The sequence below is a fragment of the Acomys russatus genome, chromosome 29 (assembly GCF_903995435.1).
Source record: "Acomys russatus chromosome 29, mAcoRus1.1, whole genome shotgun sequence".
NCBI lineage: Eukaryota > Metazoa > Chordata > Mammalia > Rodentia > Muridae > Acomys > Acomys russatus.
In genome coordinates, this window is record NC_067165.1 from 6,587,928 (window position 1) to 6,614,666 (window position 26,739).

Below are 26,739 nucleotides of genomic sequence, written 5' to 3' on the forward strand. Positions count from 1 at the left end.
CACACAGATGCTAATGGTAAATAAAATTTCTAATTAAAAAAAAAAAAAAAAGGGAATCAAAGCTGGGCAGCGATGGCGCACACCTGTAATCCCAGCATTCAAGAGGCAGAGGCAGGCAGAGAGCTCTGTGAGTTCCAGGCCAGCCTGGTCTACAAAGCAAGTTCCAGAAACAGCCAGGGTTACCCAGAGACACTCTGAATCCAGCGGGGTGGGGGCAGAAAAACAGATGTAATGGTATATGCCTGTAATCCTACTGAAGCAGGAGGGCTGCCAGTTCTAGGCCAGCCTGAGCTAAACAGTGAGTTCTGGGCCAGCCTAGGCTGCACAGTGAGAACCTAATCTACAGGAGGTGGAGACCATCTACTTTTCTAGCCTGCCTCTGCCTCCCGAGTGCTGGGATTAAAGGTGTGTGCCACCGTATAGCCATATGCGGTTTGCCCTTTTCTTTTTCTATAAAGAAAAATCTTTTTTACGTGTGTGTGTGTGTGTGTGTGTGTGTGTGTGTGTGTGTGTGTGTGTGTGTGTGTATAACAGCAATTAAGGTATAATTTAGACCCTATAAAATGCACTCTTTTCACTACCCGGTTTGATACCTTTCTTAGTATGCTCTAAGATACGTATGACAGAATCTTCTTTTTGTTTTTGTTTTTGATTTTGTTTTTTGAGACAGGGTTTCTCTGTATAGACTCACTTTGTAGACCAGGCTGGCCTTGAACTCACAGAGATCCACCTGCCTCTGCCTCCCAAGTGCTGGGATTAAAGGAGTGCACCACCACCACCTGGCTTATTTTGGTTTTTCGAGACAGGGTTTCTCTGTGTAGCCCTGGCTGTCCTAGACTCACTTTGTAGACCAGGCTGTGAGTTTTCTTTATATGATATTTGTAGACCACGCTGGGCTCGAACTCACAGCCATCCGCCTGCCTCTGCCTCCCGAGTGCTGAGATTAAAGGCGTGTGACACCACACCCGGTCCAGAGTCTTCATTATTGACTTGGCAGGATTTACAGCCATACAGGAGACACACACCTTGCTGTCTGTGAGTGCATTTCCAGAGGTTTAACTGAGAAACCCCACCCTGCATATGGGTGGCAGCCATCCCATGTGCTGGGATCTCAGACCAAATGGAAAGAGAAGCAGGCTGAACACCAGCACTTCTCTCTCTGCGAGCAGCTCTTGGCTGCGGATGTGATGACTCGTGCTCCGGCAACCATGCCTTTCCACCATGCTCAGTCTGCACAATCAACCCTTCTCTCCTTAAACTGCCATGTCACGTGTGTGGTCACAGTGATGGGGAGAGTGACTAAGATACAGTGCAGCCCTAACGTCACTAATTCAGAACACTCTCACTTTCTCACGTAAGCGTACACCCGCTTGCAATCGGTTGCCATTTTCTGATACTAGCTTCTGAAAACCACAAAACTATTTTGTTTCTACAAACTGGCTCATTCTGAACATTTCCTATACACAGAGCCGTACAATGTGCACTCGATGAGCAGCCTATTTCACTTAGCAGGCTCTCAAGGTTCATGCTGGATTGTGCACCAACTAGTACTTCTTTCCTTTTTTTTTTTTTTTTTTAAATTTATTTCTTTATTAACTTTAATCCTGGTCACAGCCCCACCCCTCCTCACCTCCCAGCCCATCCTTCCTCCCTCTTCCACACCCTCCTCCCCTATTCCTCAGAAGACCCCTCTCCGTTCTATGATCATATAATATTCTACTGACTGTGGCTTATTTGTTTGTCTATTTATGTTTTTGGTGTGCATGTTTATGTCTGTGATGTATTCGGATGCACACATGGGGAAAGGTGCTCACCCACGCAGGCACACACAGATGACAGAGACCAATGTCTTTATCACCTGTTTCTCCACTTTCTTTTCTTTTTTGTTTGCTTGCTTATTTTGAGACAGGGTCTCTCTATGTAGCCCTGGCTGTCCTGGATTCTCTATGTAGACCAGGCTGGCCTCAAACTCACAGAAATCCCCCTGCTTCTGCCTCCCGAGTGCTCCCCAGCACTTGTGTGGCACCATGCCCAGCTTCCACCTCCTTGAGACAAGGTCTCTCAATGGTTCAGCTAGCCTGGCCAGCCAGCAGCTCCCAGAATCCATGTGTCTTCCGGCGAGCACCAGGGCTTGGAAGCCCACGCCGCACTCTGCCTTTCCACGGGCGCTTGGCTGCTCATGTTTGTGCAGCCAGTATTTTACCCACTGAGCCATCTCCCCAGCCCCCTTTTAGTTGTTTTCACAGTTTGGTTTCTATGAATAATGGACGTTATGTGGACAGAGGCTCTCATTTCTTAGACAGGTAGTTAGAAGGAAACTGCTGAGTCGTAAGAAACTGCCAAACCTTTTCAAAATAGTTACACCAGCTCTGCAACCCTCCCAACAGTGACAGGGGTTCGAATTTCTCTGCACCCTCCCTACTGATTACTACCTTTTACTAGTCAGCAGGGTGGCTGTGTTAGCCGCCTTCTTACAGTTACTAGCCTCCAGCCCACCAGAAAGCAGGCATGGGTCTACAGCATTTAGTCTGCTCCCACTTGTCTCAATAGGCACCGGTCCATTTCCCCTCAGCACTCAGGGCCTTCTGGAGCCAGTGGTCAGGCACTTCCAGGTGTGTCTGCCTGCTTGCACAGTGCCTCATGAGTCAGCCAGGAGCAGACACCAGTGAGTTAGAGCAGAAAATCACAGCAAGCGTTTACAGGTTCCACCACTTACAGCGCACAGACGTAAAATAATTCCCACTTGCTGTTTGTTCCTTTTTGGAGAACTAAAGGATCCTCTTACAAACCCATACTCTTCAGTCAACAGAGCATTTTCACTTGCAGTGGGAGTGAAAGTAGGTGAGAGGGTTAAAAGAGGAAAAAACACAGTTGCAAAGCTGGGATCTTACTACCAGGAACTCGTAAGTGCCTCCTATGGGAGGAAAAATGCTCTCTGAGTGGACTGAAGGTCAGGGAGCAATTGCTGTGGTAAACGCAATAGGAGGAAAACTGAGGACAGAATTCAAAGAAGGCCAGTGGAGCCCTGCTGAGAAAGACAAAGGTGGAAATAAAACCTCTTGCTCACCTCCCTCCACTACGGCAGAAACTGCATTAACTGACAAAGAGTCCAGACTTTCACTTTCTAGCACTGTGAACACTGAGGAAACTGACAATCGTGGGAAAGAAAAAACAGACTAGGGATAAGGTTATGAAGGAGTACAGAATTAAAGTGAGAGCAATAGGCATAAGCTCGCACAGCTAAAAGCATAGCGCAAACCTGAGACAGCACCGCTTTCTTAAGGCTAGTGAGGAAGTCCTCAATGACAGGTGCACACCGCCTGACTGCACACAGGTAATCTCTAACCCAATCTTCTGATGTGACCTGTGAACCAGGTCCTCATGGAGCTCCTCGTTTTACTGGGGACACTCAGTAATGAAAGGCACTGAAAACACAGCAGTGAGCTACCTCTTTTTGACTAGGCTGGCAGGGATTTTAATATAAGAAGCCAGCATAGTACTGGAGAAGCTAGTGTGGAGGAAAAAGCATCACTCTCTTGAGTTGTTAGTAAGTTGCAGAGTATCCCCCTCTTCCTGGTGGGAGTCTGGCAAGCTAGACTAAAATGTAAAATGTACACACTTAACTACCCAATTCTGTCTTTCAATTATTTAAAGTAAGTACAAAAGAAAATTTACAGGAATATCGTACTTGCAAAATTTAAATGTAATCTGATAGTCACCATAAGAGGCCAATTACATAAATTATGGCACAAATATACAAATATGTATGATATACTAAAAAGCATGCGAAGGGCCTATATGAACAGCCACAAGGCATACTACAAGCGAAAACATAATGAGGTCACCCCCAAGATGGCAGCCTGACAGTCCTGCAGCTCCTGTCCCAGAGCCATGCCTGGAGCCGTCAGCCCAGCTCTGCTCCAGCTGTGGAAGGCTGTTGATCATTATGAAGATCCTGGGTCACTGGCAAGGCCCACACTCAGATGTTAGAAGTCCTCTGCCCTACCGTAAAGAACTCATGAAAAGCACTCAGTGTTTGCCTTTCCCTCTGTGGCTTTACCAGGAGTGAAACACCAGCCTAAAGCCTTGATTCCTTTTGTTTAGTTCAGTCTATTTTAATCACCTTCTCAGATGTGTGATCTGAATTGTGATTGTGACTGTAACTATGTCTGGTTTGGTTAAAAATATAAAATCAATAGTGACATCCCAAGAGAGTTCTACATTTCAAACAATGAAATAAATACCTAATCTTGCATATGAGTATCTTGTTTTTTAATTGCCTTTGTATGTCTTTTATCTATCAAGAACTAATATTATGAGTGTCCTGGAGAGATGGCTCTGTGGTTAAGAGCACTGACTGCTTTTCCAGAGGTCCTGGGTTCAATTCTCAGCAACCACATGCAGTTCACGGCTATCTATAACTATAGTGCCATAGATACAATGTCCTCTTCTGGTATACAGATATACATGCAGACAAAATACCCATTAACATAAGATAAATAAATAAAATTGTAAAAACATAAAAGCCCCAAAAAACCCACTTGTTCTTGCAGAGGATTGGGCCTGGGTTGGACCTCCAGCACCCACATGGTAACACATACACACACACACACACACACACACACACAGCACAATTCTAGTTCATGCTGGTGAAACACCCACACACATTAATAAATCTAAGAAAAAATGTAACTAATTATGGTACATAAAAATAGATTTTCATGTGTAGTACAATAAACCCAACATATATCATATGGTCCTGGTTATATAATATTCTAGTTCATACACATCATAAAGGATGACAAATAGAATGTTCACCATGTTAACATTTTGGTGAACTCTAGGTGGCATAATTGGTAAATTTTGACAGTGTTCTTTTCTTTTTAAAAAAAGATTAACCTTGCTGAGCGGTGGTGGTGCGTGCCTTAATCCCAGCACTCAGGAGGCAGAGGCAGGGAGATCGCTGTGTGTCCGAGGCCAGACTGGTCTACAAAGCCAGGTCCAGAACAGCCAAGATAACACAGAGAAACTCTGTCTCGAGAAAAAAAAAAACCAACAACAACAACAACAACAACAAAAAGATTAATTTTGTTTTTACTTAATTTTAATAACATTATTAATGAATTTAGACATGGTCTTATTTATTTATTTATGTATTTATTTATTTGATACGCACTGGTATTTTGCCTGCATGTATCTCTGTATGAGGGTGTCAGAGTCTAATATGTATGATGTTTTGGCTGCATTTATGTAAGTACATTGCGCATGTGCCTGGAGAGGCCAGAAGAGGGCGCTGCATCCACTGCAACTGGAGTTACCTACTGTTTTAAGCTAATATGTTGGTGCTGGGAACACAGGCCACGTCCTCTGTAAGAGCAGCCATCTTAACTACTAAGCCATCTCTGAATCTACCTAAAAATTCTCTCTTTTTTATGTGTTCCCGTATAATGTGAACTTTTAAAATTAGAATGCTTTTTGCAAAAAAAATAAGTAGCAAATAAAGATTTTGAAAAATGTAAACAAAAAGCTGGACCAGGTGGTGCACTCCTGCAGCCCTAGCACAGGCACAGAGGCAAGAGCGATAATGTCATTCTTGGCCACCTAGTTAGTAGCCAGCAAGAACGATATGAGGCACATGTCATAGGGAAAAAAGCCAATAAATAATTCCATTTAAAAAATAATTCTGAGGAAAAGGAGATGAGGACAAGATAAACAACAAAAACATATTTTGTTTGAAAATGCCATTATAAAACCTAACATTTATACACTAATAAACATAAATAGTAATAAAGAATTTTGATATGATATATATTTAAAAGATTCATTTAAAATATCCTTTGGAATGATTTTTTTTTTTAAAGATTTACTTATTTATTATTATGTATACAATGCTCTGCCTGCATGTACACCTGCAGGCCAGAAGAGGGAACCAGATCACATTATATAGATGGTTGTGAGCCTCCTGAGTGCTAGAACTACAGATGTGCACCACCACTGACAGGCCAGTCATTGCTCTCTTAAATCAAACCCCCCACCTCACCCCCCTTTTTTGGCTTGGAGCTCTTCACTGACTTTCTTCCTGTTATTATCAGTATTAATTCCCAAATCAATGGTAGTATTTAAATGGTGGCATAATTTAGCCCCAATTCTCCAGTTTCGTGGAATCTTATTCTCTCTCTCTTTTTTAACCCAAGGTTTGTTTGTTTATTTATTTATTTATATGAGTGCTCTATCTGCATGTACACCTGCATACCAGAAGAGGGCATGAGAGGGTATCGATGGTTGTGAGCCACCATGTAATTACTGGGAATTGAGCTTAGGACCTTTGGAAGAACAGACAGTGCTCTTTGCTTCTGAGCCATCTCTCCAGCCTGAATCCTTTTTTTTTTTTTTTTTAAGATTTATTTTTTTTTATTTATTACATATACAGTGTTCTGCCTGCACACCAGAAGAGGGCACCAGGTGGCTGTGAACCACCACATGGGTGCTGGGAATGGAACTCAGAACCTGTGGAAGAGCAGTCAGTGCTCTTAACTTCTGAGCCATCTCTCCAGCCACCCTTTGTAACGATTTTTAAAGTCTCTTTAATTCCAAAGGAAATTATAAGGCTGAGTATGCTAACTACATTGTCAACCCCAGTACTTCAGAGCTGAGGCAGAAAGACAATCTGTCTCAAAATAAATAAATAAATAAATAAATAAATAAATAAATAAAGATAAATGAGAACTCCTTACATCTGAATTATACCCACAACTGGTTATCTTCCTGACAAAGAAAACTGAAAAGAAAAGGATTTTAAACACTATTCATTGTAGTCTTTACATTCAAATCTGAAGATGTGTGTCGGGTAGGGGGGCACATGCCTTTAATCTCAGCAGAGGCAGCGGTGGAGGAGGTGGATCTCTGAGTTCAAAGACAGCCTGGTCTACAAAGCCAGTTCCAGGACAGCCAGGCTGCACTGAGAAACTGTCTCAAAAAGCTAAACAAAGCAAATCTGGAGTTGTGTGTGTTTTTGAAATGTAGTCTTACTAGGATTACGCGAAGAAGCCTCCTGAGACACTCAGGATTCTGAAACACAAAATATTTCAGCACGTGACAAGGGACATCACCTTGCACTCCCGCCAGCATCAGGTGAAGCCCTTTGCTTCCCGGCCCAGGCTCTAGCCCCTGCTGATGCTTTATCTGAGGCTCTTACCTCTTGTAGCTTCTTCTCGATCTCCTTAAAGACAAGATCTGCCTTGAACCCATCGCCTGCAGAGCTCGTGGGAGCGGCCGAAATCTGGTGCGCTCTGAAGGAGCTGTGAAGGAGGAGGCAGTGTCACTTCCGGGAGTCAGAGAGGTGGTAGGGTTTTCAATATTTCCGTAGCAGTGCTTTCAAAAAGCCCCAAGAACAGAGCTGTTGCAATTCTTATCTCAAGAACATCTTTAGAAAGTACATAAGACAATTTCCCAACTCCCACCCCACAGCAAATACTGAGTTCTCACCAGGTGAAGCTACCCTCGTGAAATTTAACGTGCCAGAGAGACCATTAACAACAACAAAAGGCATCCGGTTACCTGAAGAAAGCAGCTAAGTGGTTAGAGAGAGGGGACATCTACTGTAGACATGGTCAAGGAGAGACCCTCTTGGGAGGTAATATTTACATCAACCTTCAACTACTAAGTGAACCAATCCTACAAAGAGTTCTGGGAAGTCAACACCAGCTTGAAGGAACTTAGGTGGAAAAGGAAATACAAGGAAAGCTAAAGCTGTAAGAAGCCAAAGGGCAGAGAACAAACAGGGGTCTCCCAGGCCCTGGCTGCTTTAGTGGGTTTTGTTTCTTATGTTTTCTTCTTGTCAGTTTGTCTGTATTCATTTGTCTGCAGTGCTGGGAATGGATCCCAGCCTCTTAGGCATGCTAGCCAAGCACCCTGCTACTGGAGTGCCCCGAGCCCCTTACATTTCAGTTTTAAGGGTTCAGGGATGTATAGTTCAGTGGTAGAACATGTGCTCGGGATACATAAGGGCCCTGGGTCAGATCCTCAAACAAAAACCAAATGACAGTCAGACAAACCAACCCCCCCCACCCCACCCCCCCGACTCCCAGCTTTAATCAGAACACTGGGACATGATCTAATTGATGACTTGAAGAACAAATCTATCTGTCAGCTAGAAAGTAGACCTTAATCGGACAAGCCAGGAGACAGGGAGGTCAACTACGTCCATGGCAATCACCCAAGTGAGAGATAACAGCAACCAGAGCTGAACTACAAGGGAGTGATGAGGGAGTGAGGCACGGCAAGGCCGGACTGGATACGCTCTCACCTGTGAAAGGAGATTATGCACCACACATTGGCTGCTCCTCCAAGAAGACAGCCACTGATTATGGCCTGATGTGGCATCAGCCACTCAGCTCTTAAAGGTCATCAGGGCCTTTTCCATTCACAAGTAAATGACGGACTTTATCCCACAGCACAGTGGAAGGGAGAGAGAGGACAGCGCCAGGGATTTTGCAGAATTAAAGCAAGAGCCTGTGTAGAAGTGTGGAAAACAGTAATAGCCACAGCTGTTGTGGGCTACAGGAGCCCACATGCTGAGGAAACTGCTCAGCTTTGGCTGTTAGGTAATTCCTCCGACAGAGCAGCGCAGGCTGGTGAAGGCAGAGGAGCCTAGAAAGTCACAGGAGGAAGACGACATCTACTCACGTCATCACTCCTTCCTTCCCCTTCTCCCCCTACCCCCAACACTCCTCCTTTTCTTTCCCTCTTTCTTACCTCCTCCCCCCTCCCTGTGGAAATTGAACCCAGGGCCTCTTAGCACGTGCTAAGCAGGACTTCACCAGTGAGCTACACTCCCATGCTTTCAGTCATTTCATAACTGTGTAAGCTGGTAGGGTGTTGCAGGCCTGTAATCCCAGAATTTAGGAGATAGCGTCTGAAGGAGTGAGTTCAAGGCCAATGGTGGCTACATAGTAAGTTTCGAGCTAACCTGGGCTACCTAGTAAGACTCTGTCTCAGAAAAAGAACAAGCTGGGCACAGTGTTGCATGCCTTTAATCCCAGCATTCGGAGACAGAGGCAGGCAGATCTCTGGCCGGCCTGGTCTACATAGGCAATTCCAAGACAGCTAGAGACACATAGCAAGACAAGCAAACGCCAGTTGTTAAATACACAAGCAACACGCAAGGCATCAGTGTTCAAGCAATGATCTGAGAAGCAAGTCCCGGCTAATGCTTTAGCAAAGGGAGGATCTGAGGACCTAAAGAGCAAGCTGCCAAGATCTCAAGGGCAGGAAAAGCTAAGATGAGGGAAGAAAACAACGCAAGATCAGAGTGGCCAACACAGTACAAGGGTGAAAACGACATGCTGGGAAGGTGGAGAACTGCGCAGAAGGCACAGGCAGCCCACAGCTAGGAGTCTGGGAAGCCACAGAGAGGGCAGCAGTAACAGAGAAGAGCTTGGTTGTGACAATCCTCCCAAGAGTCTGTAGGATGACTCAGAGAGGGGACATGAAAACGGGTGCAGAGGCTGCTTAGGAGGCTGCTGCAGTGGCCCAGGCATGAGTGACAGTAGCCTGGCCTTCCAGGGCAGTCTGCTAATGGAAATAGACTAAAAACCAGAGCGGAATCTATGACTTTGTTGCTGGGGTGAGAGACATGGAAAGTGGGTAGAAAGGTTGTCATCTCAGGAGTTGGAGGGTAGCTGGGGGTGGCAGTGCCACTAAGATGAGTAAGAGTGAAGTGGGAGCAGAGGCTCCTGGTGACCTGCCTCAGCTGTAACCAGTGGGAGAAGTCTGTGAGGCCAGAGGTAGGTGGATAGGAGAGTCGCGAATTCACAGGGATCCGAGCTGGAGATCAAGCGGCATAACCATGCGCAGAATCAAGAGTCTTGAAATCTCGGAGTGGACCACAAAGACGACAGCCCCAGGGCAATGGCCTTAGGAACCCATTATTTTAGGGGTCAAGGGAACCAGTGAAGTTTCATCCACAAATCAGACGAAACGTCACAAAAGCCTAGAGCAGAGAAAGTTTAGAGCTAAGAGTCAAGTGTGTCAAAACGCTACCCAAGGGCCAAGCACTCGGGAGCTGTGACAACACAGATCTGGTTCCTCCATGACCTCCTTTTATGCAACAGTGAATTGAATCCACCCCTGGAGCGGTGACAGCTAGGAAGCTTAGATGCTTGTTTGGGGCAAGATGAAAATGGAGTCTTTGAGTAATCTCTTAAAGAAATGCAGCATTTCATTCAAGCCAGTCCTGTAAAAAGTTAAGGTCACCAATACTTTAAGTGTGTTCAAATGTGGCGCACACCTGTAATCCCAGCACTTAGGAGGCAGAGGCAGGAGGAGTAAAAATGGAAGATCACCCTCAGGGTCAAGAGTCATAGCAAGTTCACAGTCATCTTGGGCTACATGAGACCACATCTCAAAACACAAAACAAAACCCCCACACCACATAAACCATCACCGGAACCACTCCTCACTGTGCAGTTCGGTGATGCTACCTATTTTCAGAGTGTCGGACATGCAGCTCTAAAACTATTTTCATCTTACAAAGCTGAAACTCTGGGACTGGAGAGATGACTCAGCAGCTAAGAGCACTGCCTGCTCTTTCAGAGAACCCAGGTTGTACCCAGAGCCCACATGGTGGCTCCCAACCATCTGTAACTCCAGTTTCACAGGGTCCAATGCACTCTGTGGGCAGTGCATGCATGTGGCACACACACATTCATTCAGACAAAACAGAAACACGCATAAAATAAATAAATAAGTGATTCTTGAGAGAAAAAAAATCCCCAGCACTCAGGTGGCAAAGGCAGGTGGATCACTGTGAGTTCAATGCCAGCCTGGTCTACAAAGGGAGTCCAGGACAGCCAAGGCTACACAGAGAAACCCTGTCTCGGAACCCCCCCCCCCCAAAAAAAAAAGAAAAAGAAAAGAAAGAAAAAAAATCGCCTTGTGGTGGCCCATGTCTTTAATCCTAGCACTTCAGAGACAGGAGCAGGCAAATCAAGGCCACCCTGGGCCACAGCAAACTCCATGCCAGCCAGGGCTGCACAGTGAAGCCCTGCCTTAAATAAATTACTAAGACTGCTTTTAACTTTGAATCATCAATGTGCCCTTTTCCAGGCTAGCCACTTCGTGACTCTATCTGATAAATAATTGATCCTGGCATCCCAAAAGCGTACAAAGTGTCTTGACTATGTGGCAGGTCCAGACATATTTCCAAAGGTCAAGGTTCTCTCATGTTTGGAAGAGCTCTTCATGCTATTATTGATTAACCAACTTTTCATGTAGATTAGGAAAAAACACGGAAAATATGTGTTTTCTGAACATCCTTCTCTGCAAGTCACTTGCTACATGCCCTGTTTAAAAAAAACTCAATAGTAACTTAAACTCGTATCTTGCACACAAAAGATGTTTCTCCTGATTTCTTCTTGTCTTATTGCTTGCTTTGCTTTGTCTTGCTGTGTTGCCCTGGCTAGTGTGAGTGATCATCCCCTCAGCTACCCTAGTTCCTGGAATATAGGTGCACGCATACCACCAAACCTGGATTCCCAGAGCTTCTCTGGATACAAATTTGAGTAGAAACGAAATTATAAATTGGTTTTTATTTGAATTTGGTAAATACAAGTTTACAGGAATAAATCTAGCATGGATAATGTTGGAAGGGGCTTAAAGATTAACTTATGAACATTCTAGTTTGTGTTGGATTCCCAGTAGGCACATGGGAAGGTTCACTGTATGGCCTGCTCAAGCTGTACATCAACAATGTCACAGACTGAGGAGAGGTAAGTGAAACAGGAACTCTGTTTGCACTGGGACAGATGGTGGCTAACACCTCCCTTCTTACTCTCAAACTTTCTTTAGCTAAACTGTCTTCACTCTGATCACCAATTTATCTACGATGAGTTTGGTACTTCCTACTATGTGTGGCTGAGGAAGCTGTGCCCAGTGACAGAGCTCTTTCCCAGCATACACAATGCCCTGGGTTTAATATGCAGCACAGCAAGAAAATAAAGTAAAATCAAAAGTTAAAATGAAGCGCCTAGTGTGCTCATGGCACATACCAGGCCTTCAGAAAGTGGCAGATGGGTTAGGATGGTGGTGCACGCCATTTGGGAGGTGGAGCAGGTGGGTAAGGCCTTCCTGGATTACCCTGCAAGACCCTACCAAAAGAAAATGGACGAAGGGGTCTGGTTGTTAAAGAACTCCTACAACTCAACAATAACACAGTGTTCACATGGCTGAAGGCTCTAATGAACAGGTCTCCAACAATGATACACAAATGGTGAAGTAGCAGCCCAGGAAATGATGTTCAGCAAATAATTAGCTACTGTGGAGGTGCAAACCAAAATTGTGAGGTGTCACTTCACACCCATGAGGGCTGCTAAAATCAAGAGACCAGTAAGGATAAGAGCAGAGACTGGAGTTTCTTACAAATGGGATATCATATTCAGATAGTATTCAGCCTTTGAAAGGAATAAAGCTCCTTGAAAATACTATGTTAAATCAAAGAAGCCAGGCATGAAAGAATAATACCAAGCTGGGCATGGTGGCGCACACCTTTGATCCCAGCACTCGGGAGGCAGAGGCAGGCAGATCTCTGTGAGTTCGAGGCCAGCCTGGTCTACAAAGAGTCTAGGACAGCCAGGGCTGTTACAGAGAAACCCTGTCTCAGAAAACTTAAAAAAAAAAAAAAAAAAAAAAAAAAGAAGGAAGAAAGAGTAAAGCCATATGACTTCCTTTATATGAGATATCCAGAGAAGACAAACGCAGAGACTACAAATGAGACAGGCTGGAAGTGAAAGCATTTGGGTGTGTGTTGGGGGAAGGTGATGAAAATGTTCTAAAATTGACCGTGGTAAAGACAGTCCTATAAAGCACTGAGTAGACCTTAAATAGGTAAGCTGTGCAGCATGTAAACAATAGTTTAAAATCATTTCTAAGAAGTGGCTACTGTTGTTCTTAGTATTTGAGATGGATACAAAAATACTCCATTTCACATTCAGTCTTAAATATAATAAGTAATAGGTCATTACTTTGCTCTGATTAGTGAGGGTGACACAATGCATGCAAGCACTGGGGAGTAAAGTTCACAAACAGTCAGCCAGTCCCTTTGACCTCAGGGCTGGCAGATGAACCCATATGGCATGGCGGATAGACAGCCCCGGAAGCTGTGGAAAGCAGGCACCTCCCATTTTGTACCCAAGACTCACGTTCATTTTCCCCAAACTACCGAGGAATACCCAGAACTCGGTAAGACCATTTCAGGCACTTCACCAGGGGCACGAGCCAGAGGCAGGAAAGGAGAAAGGCCACGTGCTGGGGAGTAAGATCACAGGTCACCCAGAGGCCACAGACTGTGGCGGGCACACTTTGGTAGTGTTCTGAACTCTACGGTAGACACTTTCAATATTTTCTAGGTGATGAAAAGCTTAACAGGCTTCAACACATGTAGTGTGATAAAAAAAAAGTCAGTAGGGCGCTGTTTCTGGTCACCTCTCCCCCTTTGTCTGGAAAACAACCACCACCACCAAAAATATATACATACATACATACATACATACATACATACATACAATTAAACGACACCATCTACAGATGGTGTTTAACTAGCTTTCTAAATTCCTATTCTAACTGCTAAAAACTGATGGTGAGCATAGAGACACATAAATCACATAATATTATCCTTAAATGTTCTACTTTTTAAAAGGCTAAACTAACGTGGGCATTTGTCCACTGGGTCTCCTGAGCAGGCCTAGGAGGGGCAAGAATGAGCACCTAGCGAGCAGCTATATGTGGTGTCTCAGCATCTCTCTTCACTAAAGGAAACTAAGACTCCTTGGAGCAATGACTGGTGCTAGGGACGGGGCACGGGAAGCACACAGGGGCTGGAGAGAGAGAGACCCCAGTTGGTTCCCAGAACCCACATCAGGCAGCTTACAATCACCTACGCTTCCAGGCCCAGGGAATCTGGTACCTTCACTCACCTGCATATGCATGCCCAAACACACACATAAAGTACGGGGCTGGAGAGATGGCTCAGTGGTTAAGAGCACTGCTTGCTCTTCAAAAGGACCCAGGTTCAATTCCCAGCACCCATATGGAAGCTCACAACTGTCTGTAACACCAAGATCTGACACCCTCACACCAATGCACATAAATTTAAAAATTAAATAAAAAATATTTTAAAAAAAGAAAGTAGAAGAAGAGATTGGACTATCTTCTTGAGTCAGAAAAGAGGGAAAGGAAGTAGTACAAAGAATCATGGGACACAAGTGTCACCTTGAGGGGGTTCCCACTGGCCAAACCAGGAGCGCTCTCAGCACCAAAACGACTGATACTAATGGAATGTGACCTCCTGGATAAAATAAGGACTCACAATTTCCTGCAGTGCATATGAGCACATTTAAAGACAGGAGAGGAGGGAAAGTTCTCTCTTATAACAGTATCAGTAACTACAGAAGGGAAAGTTAGGAAATCAGCACTGGTTGCTAACACTAAAGGAGTGCCCCTGTAGTTTGCCGTTTTTATGAACTTACTGACACTCATAACAAGGGCAAAGTATAGAGGCAGAAACAGAGCAGAGTTGCAAGAAGATCAGAGTAAGAGTTGCAGGAAAGGTACATAAAGAGGAAAAGAGCTGGGCGTGGTGGCGCACACCTCTATCCCAGCACTCAGGAGGCAGAGGCAGATGGGTCTTTGTAAGTTCCAGGACAGCCAGGGCAACATAATGAGACCCCGTCTCAAGGGATTAAAACAACAACAACAACAACAACAACAACAACAACAACAACCTGAAAGGACTAGGGCAGGCAGGTCATAGAATCATTCTGGATCTTGACTGTGGTGGAAATTATAGACTATACACATCTGTGTGTGAGAACTTGCAGGAATATACTAAAAGGTGAAGCAGGAAGATCACTGCCTCTAATACATGGCTAGCCTGGCCTACGGTGTGAGACTATTAAAAAAAAAAAAACATGTGGACAGACTTCCTAATTTTACTCTGAAGAAAACGAAGTATCTATGTTAATTATACCAATAGTGTTGGCTTTCATAGCTTTTCTTTTTTTTTTTTACTAAGGGGTTCATCTACATGTGGTATCTTAGGGTCATCAGCACAGAATGAATGAATCTGATTTAGGAAGAAATAAGATTCAACCCCCTTTATTTAATTCAAAAACATTTACTCACTGTGAGGCAGACCCTAGAGGACAGGAAAAGTCACACCCTTAATTAAGTCTTAAGAGACCAAACCTTTAATCCTAGCACTTGGGAGGCAGAGGCAGATGGATTGATGTGAGTTCAAGTCTAGCCTGGTCTACAAAGTAAATCCAGGACAGCCAAAGCTACACAGAGAAACCCTGTCTCAAAGGGAGAGAGAGAAAGAAAGAGGGGGTGGGGGCGCAACACAAAACTAGAGTAGGACCTAAGTACTTCAAAAGGTTGTGGATATTTGAAAGAAGACAGTCTTTGAGGTGGATCTTAACGTTTGAAACAAAAATAAAATCATGGGCAGAGAAAGAAAAGTGAGACCACAGAGAGGAAAACAACCCCAAAGTTTGTAAAGGTTAAGGCTCTACAGAGCCTTATGAGAGTGGCCCCATCCTTTGCAGAGCAAAATGCATAAATAAACGATTAAGCCTTTAATCCCAGCACTCCGGAGGCAGAGGCAGGTGGTTCTCTGAGTTTGAGGTCAGCCTGGTCTACAAAGAGAGTTCCAGGATAGCCAGGGCTGTTACACAGAGAAACTCTGTCTCAAAAAACAAAAAATAAATAAATAAGAACTACCAAGAATTTCTAGAGAAAAAGAGCCCACTAGTGTGAAAAGGCTTTAGTATGTAAAGACTTTTAAGGAGGGAAAATACGATCAAGGATAATTAATTAGGGTCAGAACACACTTGACCTCAAAATAGACCCCGTAGGTATCCCAGCACAGACAGAAGCAAAGGTGATTCACTACGAAAGGGACTTAAAGCAAGAAGGAAAAAAGATTGTGTGGCCTAGGGAAGATTTGCAGGTGTGTGGTGACAGGAGCAAAGAGCCAATGAAGGGAGAGATTAGATTCAAAAGAAAGTATACATAATATCTGGTACAGAAGGTGGCTGGAAACCAGGCATAAAGAGGAAAGCAGGGGGGGAGAGGGGTGGGGGGATGGGGGGAAGGGTGGGAGGGGTGGGGGGGGGAAGGGGGCCCTTGGAAAAGGAAAAGGAACCCTGAGCGGCTGCACGGAAGTGGAGGGCTGCCGAGGGCTGCGATAAGAAATCCCAGAGAGGCAGACGTTTCAAGAAAGCAAGACACAAGGAATTGGAACAACACTGAGAGCTTAGTTCAGAAACACCTTTGCAAGGGTCCAGCGGCACATGTGTTTGGTGGCTTTCTCGGAGCCACTCCTGCAGCCAGCGGCCAGAGGAGAGAGCCAACCGTGAGAAAGGAAACCAAAGGTGACGTCCCCCGGATTCCGCAGGCTCGTGGGTCAGCATTCCCGGCTCCGCCACTTCCTTCTGAACAAAACTGTCCTTGGCTTAAAAACGAACACTCTTAACTTTTAAAGTCATGTTAAGAAAGTAATGTCATACTTTCCCTTAAATGCTTAATCAAGTTGTGGTTGGTTGTGTTGCTGTTGTTTAAATATGCAAACGTTTACTGTGAACCATCAGACAGATAAAAGTGACAAAATTCAGAATGCCACTTACCTGGTACCTTCAGGAAAACCCATCCTGTAGAGGGTGACAACCGCAGCTCCTCCAAGGCCTAAATTGTGCTGCAGAGCCACCTTTGCCCCGGGAACCTGCCTCTTTCCGGCTTCGCCTCTCAGCTGCCAGCAGAGCTCCGCGCACTGAGCCAGACCTGGCGAGTCGAGCACAGAGCGTCCCCGGCCGCGTTAGAAAGCAGGCTCCGCCCACCCGCCCCAAGTGAGCCGCTAGTCGAGACTTCCCGCCAAAGCCATGCCGGCCTCAAGAATTTAAAGCCCAACACGCTCAGCTAGTTCCTACCCTACGTAAGAGAATTAACATTAAAAACCAACCAACCAAAAAAAACCTCGCCTTCAGGAAATCATGAAATGCTCGCACTCTTTCTTCTAACATTCTTTTCTGGTCTGTTGAAATCGAAAACCCAGCATTCAGCTGCACACGGTGGTGCACACTAGTGCACTCCTTTAAACCCAGCACTCGGGAGGCAGAGGCAGGTTAAACTCTATGAGTTTAAGACCATCCTGGTCTCCATAGTGAGTTCCAGGACAGCCAGGGCTACATAATGAGTCTCTGTATAATAGTAGTAATAATTATAATAATAATAATAATAATAATTTATTAGAGAAGGGAACATTTTGTAGAAGATCAAATTGAACTCTAGAAAGTTGCAAGTGATATTAAGTGGGAAATGGAAAAAATCGGGATGGAAGTAGGGAGAGTCAATAACACTAACACTGTTTGAAATCATCATAATAACCATATTATTTTATATTACCTAAAAGAACATATAATACATATAAGTATATGTACATACATACATACACATGTGTATATATTGCTTAAATGAAGCTATACCACTTGGGATAATAATACCTGTCCCAAGAGCCACAGACTAACAAAAGCCTCATGCCATAAGAAACCTTTTGAGGGCTGGAGAAATGGCTCAGAGGTTAAGAGCAATGTCAGCTCTTCCAAAGGTCCTGAGTTCAATTCCCAGCAACCACATGGTGGCTCACAACCATCTGTAATGAGATCTGGCGCCCTCTTCTGGCCTGCAGGTGTACATGCAGGCACAACACTGTATACATAATAATAAATAAATCTTTAAAAAAAAAAAAAAAGAAAGAAAGAAACCTTTTGAATTGTTGGTCAGGGAAGTTCAAGAGACTCCCAAAACAATAAAGACTGTTGTTGCCTTTGGTTTCATCCCAAAGGTCAAAGGTAAGCATTTACTGCTAAAGACAGCACACACTTGGACACAGGACTCAGAGCTCTGAGTCAAGCTGGATCTAACCCAATAGCCTCCTTCCTGAGGACTAGCTTTCACAGTACCCGAAGGTGCTATGTTATGCAAGCTGGAAGGGGGAGGGGAGAACCAATAGTCCTACTCAGCTGAGGCCCTATGAACCACAAGAATGACTAATTTATCTCTTCCCCTCCTGCACCCCGAGACAGGGTTTCCCTGTGTAGCCTTGTCTATCCTAGAACTGGTTCTATAGATGAGGCTGGCCTCAAACTCACAGAGATCTTCCTGCCTCTGCCTCCTGACTGCTGGGACTAAAGGTGTGCATTACCTCACTTGGCTGAAATTTGAGTTTTAAACAGAAATAAAGCAAGGCTAACTGCTTTAATAAGTACATACTTAATTAGAACCTCTTTATTACGGAAACTGCAAGAATTTAAAATAGTCCATTAATCAACACATACAATAAGACAATAAAGAGAAAACACAACCATCTGTCTTTAGAGAAATAAACCACAGAATTTTACCACTAAATCGTCTTAGAAACTGCAGTACAGGAGTTGTTTTTCCGTTAAAGACCTAAGAGTCAAAATGACTAATGTAACATTAGAAGTTAAGTTGCCCATGATGTCCAAAGCACGTTGGGTATCACCCATTAATTTCTAATTAGTTGGAAGAATCAGATGCCAATGGGTGGCAGTGTCATAGCAAAGTCCTTATTTCATAATTTCTAGTCCAGATTTCTGAAGAGACTATGAGCTCCATGTAGTGCTAACCAGGCATCCAAGGACACGTAATGTGCTCCTCTGAAATGACCTGATCTGGCAAGTCTAGCAGGATCTCTGTTAGGACAGTTCTTGCTAGTCAAGTACTAACGGGAAATCACATGACTGCAGTTAAAAAGCATTAGAAACTCCAGTCACCAAGCCAGCTCAAAGAACACAAACACACTGAACTCACAGACTCCTGCCACTCATGGTAGCTCAGACCTACAGTCGTGGTGTGTGGGAGGAGCAGGTAAGGAGACTGCTGCAAGTTTAAGGTCATCCTGAATTACATAGTGAGCCCCAGGCCAACCTGAGTTGTAGTGTTAGGACTGTCTCAAAAAATTAGAACGAGGCCCAGCAAGGTGCCTCCCTCGGCAGATAAAGGCATGCACTCCCACGCCTGATGGATGACCCGAGGCTGATCCCTAGGACTCACAGAAAAATGGCAAGACAGAGATAATTCTCTCAGGTTGTCTTGTGATCGCCACATGTGTGCCACAGAACACGAATGTGCACGCACATATACACAATAAATAAATGTAAAAAATTAAAAAATAAACTTCTAGCCGGGCGTGGTGGCGCATGCCTTTAATCCCAGCACTCGGGAGAAAGAGGCAGGCAGATCGCTGTGAGTTCGAGGCCAGCCCGGTCTACAAAGTGAGTCCAGGATGGCCAAGGCTACACAGAGAAACCCTGTCTTGAAAAACCAAAAAAAAAAAAAAAAAAAACTTCTAAAATCTATATGTATTATTATCACCTGTAGCTCCCAGTGGGTGTCCCTTTGAAATGAGTCCACCACTAGGGTTTATGACCCATTTTCCTCCATAAGTGTTGTCTCCTCTGTCAACCAGTGCTCCACCTTGTCCTGTGGAAGAAAAAAATTAATATTCACAAATGTTAAAATATAACACTGGACAGATGGCATGTTTAACTCATCCATATAGCCAAAGATTTTTTTTTTCCTTTCTTTTGGCTTTTCAAGACTGGTTTCTCTGTGTTGCCTTGGCTGTCCTGGACTCACTTTGTGAAAAGGCTAGCCTCAAACTCACAGAGGCCTGCCTCTGCCTTCCCCAGTGCTGGGATTAAAGGCATGCACCACCACGCCTGATGCCAAATGTTTCTTAAGATAAACATTTCTTAAGAGCTTAATAAGGTATTACAAACACTGCTAAGTGTTGCGTAATGATATTGAGCAATAAAGCTTATCTTTCAAAAATGTTCTGCATGAAATAAACACTATTAGTTTCTAATAGCCCCGTGGCTTCCAAAATTGCCCTAACTGTAACAGAGAGCCAGAAAAGAACTAATATGAGCAAAATAAATCCTCTGTAACACTTTAAAAAGTATAGGTTTCAAAATTCATAATTTCCCTAAGTTATTTTATGTCTGGTTTTATTGTATTGCTGTGTGGTATATAAAATTTTTAACTTAAAAAAAAAAAGCTTGCTGGTTGTGGTGGTGCACGCCTTTAATCCCAGCACTCGGAAGGCAGGGGCAGGTGGATCTCTGAATTTGAGGCCAGCCTGGCCTACTAAGCAAGTTCCAGTACAGCCAAGGCTCCACAGAGAAACCCTGTCTTGAAAAACAACAACAACAACAACAACAATAAACCAAACAAAAGAACAGGACTGGAGGTGTGGCTCTGTGATAGAGTGCTCACCTAGCATGTACATGTGCCAGTGTTTGATTGTAGCACCACAAAAGGCAAAAAACAACAAACAATGCCAACAACAGCAAAACCCCGTCACTTTCATGAAATTAAGGAGAAAGACTGAAGACATTGTTGAACCATAAAGATGAAACAAAAAAGTTATTTCACAGCCACAAGAATGGTGGTGTGAGAACTTGCCTTTCATCACAGCACAGAGGTAGACAGATCTCTGTGAGTTCGAGCCTAACCTGGTCTACATAGTGAGTTCTAGACCAGCCAGGGCTATGTCATGAAACCCTGTCTCAAACCAAAACCCAAACAAAAACAGCTACAAGTTTATTTCATGAAGGGTGGGAGTGGCTCATGCCTTTAATCCCAGCACTTGGGGGCCAGAGGCAGGGGGATCTCTGTGGGTTCAAGGCCTGCTGGTCTACAGAGTGATTCCAGGACACACAGAAAAACCCTGTCTCGAAAAACTAACTAACTAACTAACTAACTAACTAACTAACTAACTAACTAACTAACTAACTAAATTTGTTTCACATGCCTGATGGCCTCCACATTGGCTGTTAATAATCTGTTCAGTTTGGGGGCAGTTACAAAATAAATAAAAGTGCATGGGTTATATAAAATGTCCTTTCAGCTTTTCTGATCAAATCATAAGATCTGGGAGCCCCACATGTAATGGCAATGGTATGCGTGCTGAGCAGCCACAGCCGTGCAAAGAAGAAAGGAAGAAGAGTTTGGGAACATGGGAACAACAAAGAGGGGCTGGGACAAACCTTACAGGGCTCTGGACACAGGCTCCTGAGGGAAAACAGGAGCCTAGAATGCTTGAAAAAGGAGGCAACGCAGCTGGAGGAGAGTAGGCACAGAGAGAAGAGGCTGGGGACACGAGGTGGGGAGTAAAGCCTCTGTGTGGCTGTGAAACTAGTAGGTGGCGAAGAGGGGATGGCACTGACCAGCCTCTAACACAACCATTCCGCTCTGTGTCTCGTGGAGAGAGTGAAGGGGTCCAGGCGCTCTCAGGGCCGGCTGGGAGACGACCGTAAGGAGCCATGCTGGCAAGCTGGGGCAGGCTCAGAGTTTCTGTGAAGGTAGAGTCAGAGCCAACAGGACTCAGAATAGATTCAGTGGGGGTGGGGGTGGGGAAGGTGACAAGACTGATTCTGCAGAGGCTGGAAGGCTGGCTTGGCAGGTGAGAGCACTTGCTGTTCTTGCAACAAGTTAGGTTCTCAGAAACAAATTTGGGCAGTTGACAACCTCCTGTAGCCAAGGAATCCAACAGCCTCTTAGATAGATAGATAGATAGATAGATAGATAGATAGATAGATAGATAGATAATAAAAAAAGAATCTTTGAGAAGAATGATCCTACAGTTTCCAGTGTGATCAGCTGGAGGATGCCAAAGTTGACGAGAGAAGTTTGGGAAATATTAGCAGTTCAGTTCTGAACTTAGATTTCAGATACAGACAAGCCATCAAAAAGAAAATTTAAAAAACAGCACACACACACACACACACACTCACATGCACACATACACCAAAACCCATCTGCAACACCCTGAGAAGCAAGCAGCTTGCTGGCTGAATCTAGACTCCGTGGCAGGACTCAGAGCTGGGACACGGCCCTGACCATGATGCTCCTCTTCCCAGGGCTGCTCCTGGCCCACAGGGTTCCTTCCCTCCTAGGGCTCCTCTCCTGTGATCACCACTGAAGGCAGCTACCTGGTGACTGAAAAGCAACAGAAGCAGGGAAGCTGCTGCCCAAGGGTGAATTCCAGTTATGAGTCCTCAGGCTGCCCCGGCAGTTCTGCACAAGGGGACCAGCACCCAGGGACAGCACAGCCTTGTAACAAAGGAAGTGTCCATACTATAGATCTAAGTCTTTCCCCCTTCCTCTCCATTTTCCTACTGTCTGTCTGTCTGTCCCCCCCACACCCCCCACCCCCGCTTTTTGAGACAGTCTCATGTAACCCAGACTAGCCTTAAACTCCAGATCTTCCTGCCTCTGCCTCTGAAGTGTACCACCATCCCACTGAAACCTCGCCTTTCTACCCAACAGGGCCAGAAAAACAAACCCCACAGGCTGAACAGCAAACAAAGAAGGTGACAGTAGAGAGAGCCAGGACCGAGCCCCACCTCCCTAATTCTGATGTAGACTTACACTCTGAGTGAGTCTGAGGCTCCCCCCACCCCCACCCCATCTACATACAGATGCACAGGATGGCCGCTCAGGAACTAAACAGGGCCATCAGCTGCCACCTCCGAAGGCCAGTGAGAACGTGTCAGGACAAACTGGGCTGACTGCTTGCTGAGTCACAAACAGTGTGGAGCTGGGGAGATAACTCAGTCAGTGAACAGATTACAGTAAATGGAGTGTGAAGATGGGCTTAATTCCCAGTACCCACAGAAAAACTGGATTTGGCGCAAATCCTAGTGCTAGCCAGGCAAAGGCAAGCAGATTCCTGGGCTTCGCTGGCCAGCCTGCATAGCTAAAACCAGTGAGTCCCAGAACCCAGCAAGAGACTTCATCTCAAAATAAAATGGAGGGGAGTTGATCTGGAGGACTGACACTGGAGGTTGATGCCAGGCTTCTTCGTTGCCCATATTACACAGGCCCCACCACTCCTCTCCAGAGGATGGTGACCAAAGTTACACTCATGCTGTCCAAGATGCAATTTAAAATTATCCATACTACAAAGAATATGAAAAAGATTTAGCCAACTCCCAAGAGGAAAAGGCCATCAATAGATGTCAAACCCCAAAGTCCAGATTACAAAGTTATCAAGAACTTTCATTCTAGAAATAAACACCAAGACTGGCATTCTCAGCAGAGCCAAGAAGCTAGAAAATTAATCCAATAGAAATCTGAAAAGTGGGGCCGGGCATGGTGTTGCATGCCTTTAACACCAGCACTTGGGGGGCAGAGGCAGGCAGATTTGCTGTGAGTTTGAGGCCAGCCTGGTCTACAAAGTGAGCCTAGGACAGCCTAGGCAACACAAAGAAACCCTGTCTCAAAAAAAAAAAAAAAAAAAAGAAAGAAAAAAGAAAAAAGAAAGAAAGAAGGGTGAAAAGTGAAATCTTTGAACCAAAACACCATGTCCAGATGTGGCGGTGCATGCTCAGGACACTAACATACAGGGGAAGAGACCGGGGCTGCAAGGTCAAGGCCAGCTCTACGGTACTGGGCTCCAGACAAGCTACATAGAAAGGCCTTGTTTGTTTGTTTGTTTTCAGGACTGGAGTTTAAACTCAGGGTCTCCTGAATGTAAGGCAAACACTGCCTACTGAGCTATAGGACCAGCCTGAGATCTGTCTCCATAAAGAAAGAAAGGAGCTGGGCGTGGTGGTGTACACCTTTAATCTCAGCACTCAGGAGGCATGAATTCGAGGCCAGCCTGGTCTACAAAGCAAGTTTAGGACAGCCAGGGCTATACAGAGAAACCTTGTTTGAAAAACCAAAAAAATAAAAAATAAAAAGAAAGAAAGAAAAGGAAAGGAAAGGAAAGAAGAAAAAGAAAAGGGACATCCTACCACTCTGGAGGGTGAAGTAAGGCACCTGTTGTGTGATCAAGGCCAGCAAAACACTATCTAAAAAAGGGGAGGGGGGTGGGTGGGCCAGGGTTTTGGGTTTGCTTGTTTTTCAAGACAGAGTTTTGTAGACCAGGCTGGCCTCGAACTCATAAAGATCTGTCTGCCTCTACCCCTCCCCGCCCCCCAGATTAAAGGTGTTTGCTACCATGCCCAGCTAAATTTAATTTAAAAAAGGAAAGTCTTACTCCAGTGGCTCGGGCTAGAAAAGGGATTTTAAAAAGCAAACAGATGTGTGTGGTCTGGGTTTGACCACTAATACTACCAAACCAAACCAAACAAAAAAGAACATGTTTCACGGACTTGTGGGGTAAGATCAAAAGCTCTAAAGCAGACATGAGGAAAAGGTAGCACATTTGCCTGGGCACGCACAAGTCCCTGGGCTAGGTCTGCAGAACTGAATGAACCAGGCATGATATGATGGTGGCTTTCTGTATATAATCCCAGCTCTCAGGAGGAGGTGAAGACATGAGGGTCGAGGCCAGCTTCAGCCGGGAGGTGGTGGCGTACGCCTGGTCTACAAAGTGAGCTCCAAGTCAGTCAGGGCTGGGTATTGAGATTGTCTCAAAGAGAGAGAGAGGTACTGTGGGACTTTCAGCCTTCAATGGAATGTCTCTATCAAATCCCTCCCCTCAAAGCAGGGAAACCCACCCACTCCTCCTTCCCCTCCCTAAGAAAGAGGACAGAATGTAAGAGCCAGAGGGGATGGAGGATGCTGAGGATACAGGGCCCTCTACATCAGGATGATCAGAGCCCACGTGAACTTGCAGAGACTGAGGCAGCACGCACTGGGCCTGCACGGGGCTGTACCAGGTCCTCAGTGTATGTGTTAGGGCCTCCAGTTTAGTATTTTTATGCACCTCTGATTCTTGTGCCTTCTCTTGTGCTCTTTTCCTTTTGTTTGCCTTGTCCAACTCCAGTGTAGTTTTGCTTTATCTTACTATATTTTATTTTGTTGTATTAAAAAAAAAAAAAAAAGGCACATACAGGTCTTGCAGAGGACCCTGGCTTGGTTCCCAACACCCATAACGCAGTTTATAACCAGCTTTAACTCCAGTTCCAGGAGATCCAATGCCTTCTTCTGGCTTCCTCAGGCAACAGGCATACACATGACACACATACACACATGCAGCCAAAATACATACACATAGAATAAAAAAATAAAAATAAAGAGGAAACAACATAGGTCTTATGTTGGGAGCTAGGCTGGTCCCAAGGCTTTTTCAGAGACCCCAGTGAAAGGACAGAAAATGTTAGTTCTGTGTTCTTGGCCAGGGGCAGACTTCAAGAGATCCAGTCTGGGACTGGGGAATAGGCCCTCGAGGGAGTTAAGGTTTTTGTTCCTGAGAACCTGGCTTCCCCCCCCCCCCCCCCCCCCCAGAAGAGCCTAGAGTTATCAGTCCCAAGCATGCTGTGTCCTGGGTCTATGATGCATCCGAGCTCTCCTATGTGCCTTCTGTGCAGCATCACCTGGTTAGCTCCCTGCTGACCTTGTCCCATTGGATGCTAGCTTTCTGCTGCCTGGGTTCATTTCCCTCTGCACACGGTATATGAGATGTTACACTTAATTGTTCACATGAGTCATCAGCTCGTATAAGACCTCCTGATCCCTGATCCCAAATTTTCTTGTCTTCTGTAATTTCTCATCCCTTGGTCCTCCTCTCAGCAACCTGTCACTGAAGAATAACCTGCCAGTCCAGGTCAGTCTTAGGCTGGGAGATGGCTCAGTGGGTCACGTATTACCCCACAAACACGAGGACCTGAATTTGAACCCCTAAAACCATGTAAAAAGCCCAGCAGGAATCTATAACCCCACTGCTTCTACAGCAAAACAGGAAGTGGAGATAGAAGTATCTCTAGAAACTTGTAGGGTCCACAGCCACAAGCAATAGGAGAAAGACATTGTCTCAAACAAGAAGATTGTCCCTCTGACAGCCACAAGCAAACACACACACACACACACACACACACACACACACACACACACACACACACACTGGATCTTTAAGAATGAAGAGCTCTACAAAGCTAGCTCCAGGACAGCCAAAGATACACAGAGAAACCCCGTCTCAAAAACAAACAAACAACAACAACAACAACAAAGAATGAAGCAACAGATATAAATATCTAGGTAAATATAAAACTTTTTCCTCTTAATGTCTTCAAAATATGATGAAAGAAAAGTGTCATCCTGTTAGTTTCGTTTGTTGTTGTTGTTGTTGTTGTTGTTTTGGGTTTTTAGAGACAGAGTTTCTCTGTGTAACTGCTCTGGCTGTCCTGGAACTCACTCTGTATTCCAGGCTGGCCTCGAACTCACGGAGATCCATCTGCCTCTGCCTCCCAAGTGCTGGGATTAAAGGCGTGTGCCACCGCTGCCCAGCTTTTTTTTTTTTTAATGTTAGTATTTTTAATCCAAACAGATGTGATACATACGACAACTACAATAATGGGGACAGTGAAGGCAAAGAGGAGAAATGGCCTACACCGTGGCCAGGCTTCTTCCTTGCATGTGAAGAGTCACCGTATTAACCACAAGGAGACTGAAGGCTAAGTACACACACCTTGGAGCAGTAGTCCTTAACCAGGAGGGCCTGTAGCCAGAGGGAGAGACACTGTGGGCTGTCACAGCTGTGGGAGGCACTTGTGGCACTTTGTGGGCAGAAGGCCACGAATGCTCACTGACCGCCCTGAGATGTGCAAGCTGTACCCCAGAACAACAGAGCTCAGGGGTCAGTGCTGAGGCTGTCCCATTAGTGGCCGATGGAAAAGAAGAAACAGAGGGGCTAAGGATGTAGCTGACTCTGTG

General features: G+C 45.0%; 1 protein-coding gene across 1 annotated transcript in view; it reads right to left on the minus strand.

The window, feature by feature from the left end:
* Scp2 (sterol carrier protein 2) overlaps positions 1–26,739 on the minus strand; it is an 80,192-nt gene that overhangs the window by 15,118 nt on the left and 38,335 nt on the right. Inside the window, exons 11-13 of the mRNA XM_051170924.1 lie at positions 19,447–19,554; positions 16,680–16,833; positions 7,196–7,298 (exon numbers count right to left, since the gene is read on the minus strand). Of these exons, the coding sequence (XP_051026881.1) occupies positions 7,196–7,298; positions 16,680–16,833; positions 19,447–19,554 (365 nt within the window). The remainder of the gene's footprint in view (positions 1–7,195; positions 7,299–16,679; positions 16,834–19,446; positions 19,555–26,739) is intronic.